We start from the raw sequence: 6,684 nt of genomic DNA, 5'->3' as shown, positions 1-6,684 counted from the left end.
CCCCCCGCCGGTCTCCCCGGGGCCCCGGCCGCTGCCTCACCAATCTTGACCCGGATGCTGCTGGGGGTGGCACGGCGCCCGCCAGGGTTGGACAGCAGGAGGTTCTGGGGCTTCAGGTCCCGGTGGATGATGCCCTTGCTGTGCAATAGCCGCACGGCGCCGGCGATCTGCTGCAGGAAGAGCCGGATGGTGTCCTCGCTCAGCGTCCGCATGGCTGAGGGGAGACGGGCTCCGTGGGGCGCAGCTCGCCCGGGCGCCCCGGGCCAGCGGCCTCCCGCCCCGCATGGCTCCCGCGCCCCTCCCTGCGGCCTCCAGGCCCGTCGGCCACGCCGTCTGACCCTGAGCTGCCCCGTGTCCGCTCCCAGCCTGCGAGCCCCGCGCTGCTGCCCGGCACACCCCGCCCCTTCTCAGCTGAGGGCCGCTTCTCAGCAGCTCCCTCTACCCGCTGCCCAGGGCACGCACCACGGCCAGCGGCTGTGCAATGAGCCCCAGGCCCGGCCTCAACGGTGGTCCCCCACCCGCACCAGGGCCCTGCGGAGGCCCACCCCCTGTGGAGAGCCAGCCCCCGCTGGAGCCCAGGACAGGCCTGGCCCCCGCAGAGCAGCCGCCCGGCGACCGGGACCCTGCCGGGCACCACATCTACAGCGGGCCGCACGGGGCCCCGCTCAAGAGTGACCCTTGCAGACCACGTCTGCCCTGAGAGGACATCCCTCGTGGTTCTGACGCAGCATGTGTCCCCAGCGGGGCTCCGCTCCCCCTTCCATCTTTCCCAGCAGGCACCAGGGGGATGGGAGCATCCGGCATCACCATCAGGCCCAGGAAAGCTCGTTCACGCCAGGCCACCTCTCAGAATGGGTCAGGGTGAGCCTCGGCCGGCAGCCCATCCCGCCGTAGGTGTCCACTCACTGTGCAGGTAGTCGGCCAGATCACCGCCGTTACAGTACTGCAAGAGACCGGTCACATGCCTCGGTCAGCGGCCGAGGTCAGGGCAGCCCCTCCAACCCTGCCCGGGTCTCCCACCACCCTACCCCTGGGCGCCTGCTCCCCGGGCACTCGGTGCCCTGTCTCCAGCCTGGGCAGGCGTCCCCCGCAATCCGTGCTTGAGGAGGTCAGTGGGGGTGCTCGCTGCTGAGGCGGCCCGAAGCCCACGGACATGAAAAAAACTTCTCACCGCAAGGGGACAAGGGGCCTGAGAGCCGAGAGGGCCCAGCCTCCCCGTCCTCACAGGTGGCCTCCAGGACTCACCTCCATGACCAGGTAGACGGAATTGGCCATTTCCTGCAGGACACAGAAGAGGCAGTGAGAGGTGGACGGCAGCATGCCCCGCCCCCCAGTCTGGCAGCCATCTGGGAAGCCTGGCTTGGCCCCAGTGTGACCCGGGCACCCGGCACCTGCAGCTGCCCTCAACACACTGCCTGGGCTCAGGCAGGAGAGGCCAGTGAGCGTGGACACTGGCTGGCCTGGCCGCTCTGGGGCCTGTCATGCCAGGGCTTAGCGAGCTCGTTAGTGGCCAGGAGATGAGGATGTCTGAGAGCCAAGTGGGCATGAGTGACCGGAGAAGCAGCCAATCAGACCACTCCATCTGTCACGTCTGTGGAAGGGGCTGAGGACCCAGGAGAGGTGTCAGGGGTGGAGCAAGGACCCCACCTCCCAGGAGCAGCCCTCAGCAACCCAGGTCTCCATCAAGGTCAGGGTCAGCCCTGGCCCGGAGGTTCTGACAGGGCTCAGCTTGCTCTTCTATGAGTGGTGAGTCCTGGCCAAGTAGAAGCACTTAGTGGGGGACCCAGGCCCCCAAGAAGGGACACAGTGAGGGTGTGAGGGCCTTGACTCTCAGGCCACGGAAACTGCTCCTGGCTCCGGAATCAAAGATGCCAGCAGCATTATAGGTTGGCGCTGCCAGCCCACTGCCGGCCAGCTTCTGGCTCAGCCCTTGGCCACCCATGGCCTCAGGGTGCCACCAGCGTCCACAGCTCGGTCCACGACAGCAAGACTGAGGAGCCCATTGCTCAGGCCACCGCACAGACACCTTCCCACACTCACGGCCCTGGCATCCGTCTAGGAGGGGCCCCTGAGATCCCCAGGTCACGGATGAGGAAACTGAGGCCAGCGAAGCCAAGTCAACCAGGCAGGCGGGGTCCTAACCGCTCTGCTCTCCTGCAGACAGTCCCCTCCCCTCTACCCCAGGCGGGGTCTTCCCTAACTGAGGGGCCCTGCCAGCCAGGAGCAAGTCCCCAAGCCCCTTCAGCACCAGTACACTGCTGGGCCTTGGGGACCAGGAACAGCCCCTCCCTGCCGCCCAGCAGAATGCACCGAGTCCCCATTCCCCACCATCACGCTGCTCACGGGCAGCTCCAGCTTCTAACCCCCACGGGGCAAGGGGGCAAGTGCATGAGCTGGCCCCGGAGCTCTCACGGCATTGGGGGGAGCCCCGAGGGAAGCCTGGGTGGGAGGAGGGAGGTGGCTGCAGGAGGGACATTTCTCAGCGGCCTTTGGGGGAGGGCACCTGAGGCCCAGACAGACTTGATCCCCAGCAGCGGGCCACCACCCCGACCTGGCAGGACAGAGGACCCCTGATCAGTCACCCTACCCCCAGGAGGCTGGGCCTGGGCTCAGACCCACACCAGTAGAACACAAAGCCACTGGGTGACACCCCAGGTGTAAATGTCAGCCCCCTGAAACAAGAGAAGACCCCCACGGGACTGCCCTGGTGGCGCAGTGGTTGAGCATCCGCCTGCCAATGCAGGGGACACGGGTTCAAGCCCTGGTCCGGGAAGATCCCACATGCCATGGAGCAACTGAGCCCGTGCGCCACAACTACTGAGCCCACGCGCCACAGCTACCGAAGCCTGCGTGCCTAGAGCCCGTGTTCCGCAACGAGAAGCCACCACAGCGAGAAGCCCACGTGCGGCAATGAAGACCGAAAGCAGCCAAAAAAAAGTAAATAAAATAGATACATTTATATCTAAAACAAAAGAGAAGCCCCCATGCCTCCAGAGCTCCCCCAACAAAGGGGCTGTGGGTCCAGGACGGGGACGCCCCGGGGAGCAGGGCTGAGAGGTGGACACTGAAAGCTCCAGGGGCTGGCTGGGCCACATGCCCCACCCTGTTTCCCCAGGCCCTCACTCAGCCGCGTGTCAGGCAGGGATGCAGAAGCCTTCCCAAGTGCCCGGCCGGGCTCCTCTGGGAGGGGGCGGGCTCCGCCCACCAAAGCAGAACCCCTGCCCCCCCCCCCCCCCACCCAGGAGAGAGGTGGGAGCTGCCTCAGCCCAGCGTGCAGGCCCCGCCCTCCCAGGCCAGCTGCGGGGAGAGATAATGCAGGGAGAAAGTCCCCGGTCACGCCGCACCCACGACTGCGACCGACCCCGGCGGGGTTGGCAACGGGGACAGAGGGGTACCAGGAAGAGGGAGATCCCAACAGAGGGAGGCTCTGAGAGCCGGGTGCAGAGCCAGAGGCTCCCGGGCAGAGGGGCCAGAGATGAGGACCCAGAACTAACCCAGGAGATAGAACAGCCACTACCCGTGACACCCAGGCCACCTGTTCCCTCACCCTGGCCACGGCCACCTCTGGGGACATGCTGAACAGGCTCCTGAATTCACCTGCCAGGGAGCAGCCTTGTCTTGAGTGGCCCAGAGGGGCAGCGCAGGGCGGGGCCCAGGCATCCCCAGCTCTTGGCTGTCCTCCCGACAGGCCCCCTGCTCCCCAGGAAAGCCTCCGATCACCCACCGAGCCAGGACGGGCAGGGGCCGGATGATAAGGACAGGAGACAGATGCAGCATCCATGCCCCCGAGGGTCCCCGGGGAGTCACCCAGGGCTGGCAGAACCGTGGCTGGATGGGACAAGGGGCCTGCCAGCTGGGAGGTGAGTCCCCTGTACCGCCTGCTCCCCGAGTCCCGTGCAGCCTGGACCCCACGACCTCCTGCCCCGGAAAGGAGGTGCCTGTGCATCAGTGACAGCATACTGCCCTTTGTGCCCAGGAACCCATGGGACCCCTGCACAGGACCCTGAAACCCACTCCAGCTGGGGGCGCTTCCACACACCAGGCCAGACGCCCTCCCTCCCGCGGGGCCACCCCACGGGGCCCGCCACCCACTGGCTCGGGGCTCCTAGCCCTCCCTGCTGCCTGACACCCTGGCCCCCCGAGACCTCCCTGAAGCCCTCCTGGTGCCCCCGGGCCTCGGCGAGCCCTCAGTGAGGGCTCCTCCCCCGACCTGTCCCTTCACCCCGTGGGTCACCCAGCAGAGCGTGCTGCCCGCAGGCCCTACTATGCACGGAGCCCAGAGGGTCAAGGCCTGAGGGGGAGAGCACAGCTGGGCTGGGCCAGGGGAGTCGTGCACGTCTCCCCTCACCACGTGGGATTCGGGCCCGTGGAGGACCGGCCTCGGGATCCCCTGGCTTCAGAAGGCCCCTTCCCCGCCCACAGCATCAGCTTGTGAGGCGCCAACCCCATGGGCCGGCACGAGCCTTGGCCACGCCTGCAGCGCCCCCAGTGCGGCGGTCTCCAGGACGGCTGCGTGCCCGGGCCCCCCTGAGGAAGCCGGCTCTCCAGGCTCCCCGGGGGGGAGGTCAGCGCGGCCTCGGTGGCACTGCTGGTCTGCCCCTGGCAGCCTGCTGCCCACCCAAGACCCGGAGAGGTCACGCCTCGGCCCTCCTCCTCCTGAGCTAGATTTGGTCTCTACGAGCTCCCCCAGGCGGGGGGACCAAGTGGACTGCAGACAGCAGGCCGCCTCCTTCGGGGTCGGTCCAGACTCGGCCTGGACACTCGAAAGGACCAGGACTGCTTCCTGGGGCTGCAGCGGCCGCCGAGCCAGAGGGCTCCCCTCCTGGGGGAGGCGGATGAGGGAGCTTCTGGCCGCTCTCTTGGCGCCAGGGGTCCATCGTGTTCTTAATGCAAAACCACCAACACAGCCGAGGCGCCGCCCACCGGGCCTCCAGCCTCCAGGGAGCACAGCGGGGCCACCCCCATCCCGCCAGGCCCCCCGGCGCAACCTGAGGACCGGGCAGGTCCCGAGAGGTCCTGTGATTCTGCCTGGCATCCAGCTGGCGCGGGAGGGGCAGGGCCGGGCACCAGAGTCCTGGCCACTCCACTGTGCGTGTGGCCCCCACGGAAGGGGGCAGTGAACCCTGACCTGCACACCTCGAGAGGACACGTGAAGCCCTGAAGGCAGGATGAAGCGGCATCCTCTCTGTCTCTTAGTGCCGCGCCCACAGGCCCTGGGGACCGGGTTGGCCCAGGTGTCAGGGCCAGGTGTCCCAAGCAGCCTGGCACGGGCGCCCAGGCACGCAGGAGGCCGCCCTGCCTCCACAGGGTGCTAAGGTGCTTTGCTTAAGAGGATCCCAGCTCCCGGGCTCGGCCGAGCCCACTCTGTCTGGTGATCCTGGGCTGGGCCTGGTGGGCAGGTGGGTGGGCGGGCACTGACCTAGTTAACCCCTTGGAGTGGGCCATCCTGGCTCCAGAAGGAGGCAAAAGCCACAGCCAGGGCCGGAGCACAGCTGCCCATGGGAGCCGCGGCACTCCCCGCCTCCAGGCTGGGCTCTCCTGGACAGCGCCCAGACGGGAAGGGACGCCCAGCCCCACCCTGAGGAGGAAGCCCACCCTTCCTCAGGGAGCCTCCTTCAGCTTCCATTGTGTGCCTGTGGCTCCCGGGAGCCGGGGAGCCGGGGGGAGGCCAGCTGCCCCCTCCAGCCCCCTTCTTCCCACACACCGGGCCTGCCCCTGACTCGGGAGAAGCAGGGGACACTTCCAGAATGGAAAACACAGAATCGACATGTCCCTGCCTGGACCCACCAAGCCCACTTGGGTCACGGAGCCCACCATCGAGACCCAGCGTTCTGGAAAAGGCAAGGCCAAAGGTTGGCACTGTCCTGAATCACCCACAGAGAGGCAGACCTCTCCCCTTGACGGAGGTGTCCACCCACCCAAAGTCACTAAGGGTGGCTCTGTCAGCCAGGCCGGGAAGTGAGTCACCCAGCTGTGGGAACCAGCTGGACGGCATGCTGGTCTCAGGAAGGCCCTCATCCCAGGGCGCATGCTGGGCAGGGCTGTCCCCTGACCCCTGTGATGGCCACTCTCCCCAGAAAGAGTACACCCAACCACGGCCCAGCAGGCGAGGGCAAGACCCAGAGCCAGCTGGCTGCCCCTCAAGGAAAGGAAAGGCCAGAGGGGCTCCCGCTGCCTGCCCACATGTCTGTGGGCCACAGAGCAGAGCACCACCCCAGAGGCCTCCCCCACGCACCCACAGCAGCCTGACAACAGTCACTATTCCGTTTGGCCACAAAACAAAACCACCTCAACAGACAAGAAGCAACCTGAGGAGGAATATTTGCAACCTATCACGGAAGTGCTTTCCTTAATATATAAAGAGTTCCCACCAACCAATATTTATATAGCACTTACCAACTAACAAGTACAGATCTAAACACTTAACATACATAGACTCAAGCTGTCATCACAACCACCCTACGACATAGATGTACTGTTATCATCTCCCATTTTCTGGGTAACACTGAGGCACCAGGAGGCTGAGTAACCTGCCCAAGGTCACACAGGTATGTAAATGGGTGAGTTGGGCTCAGAAAGGCAGTAGGGCGCAGGGCCCATGCCGTTAACCACAGTGCCGCCCAACCTTGGTAATCACAAGACCCGCAGTAGCACATCCCTGGGTAGAAGGCATTCCAGATCGGA

The 6,684-nt window shown here is 66.1% G+C and overlaps 1 protein-coding gene across 1 annotated transcript in view; it reads right to left on the bottom strand.

The window, feature by feature from the left end:
- ULK1 (unc-51 like autophagy activating kinase 1) overlaps positions 1-6,684 on the bottom strand; it is a 29,109-nt gene that overhangs the window by 11,199 nt on the left and 11,226 nt on the right. The window contains exons 5-7 of the mRNA XM_007462793.1: positions 1,246-1,278; positions 907-943; positions 41-214 (exon numbers count right to left, since the gene is read on the bottom strand). Coding sequence (XP_007462855.1) covers positions 41-214; positions 907-943; positions 1,246-1,278 — 244 coding nt within the window. The remainder of the gene's footprint in view (positions 1-40; positions 215-906; positions 944-1,245; positions 1,279-6,684) is intronic.

Source organism: Lipotes vexillifer, unplaced genomic scaffold, assembly GCF_000442215.2.
Source record: "Lipotes vexillifer unplaced genomic scaffold, Lipotes_vexillifer_v1.1 scaffold1545, whole genome shotgun sequence".
NCBI classification, from domain to species: Eukaryota; Metazoa; Chordata; class Mammalia; order Artiodactyla; family Lipotidae; genus Lipotes; species Lipotes vexillifer.
The sequence above is the reverse complement of the archived record's forward strand: the minus strand, read 5'-3'. Positions and strand labels throughout refer to the sequence as shown.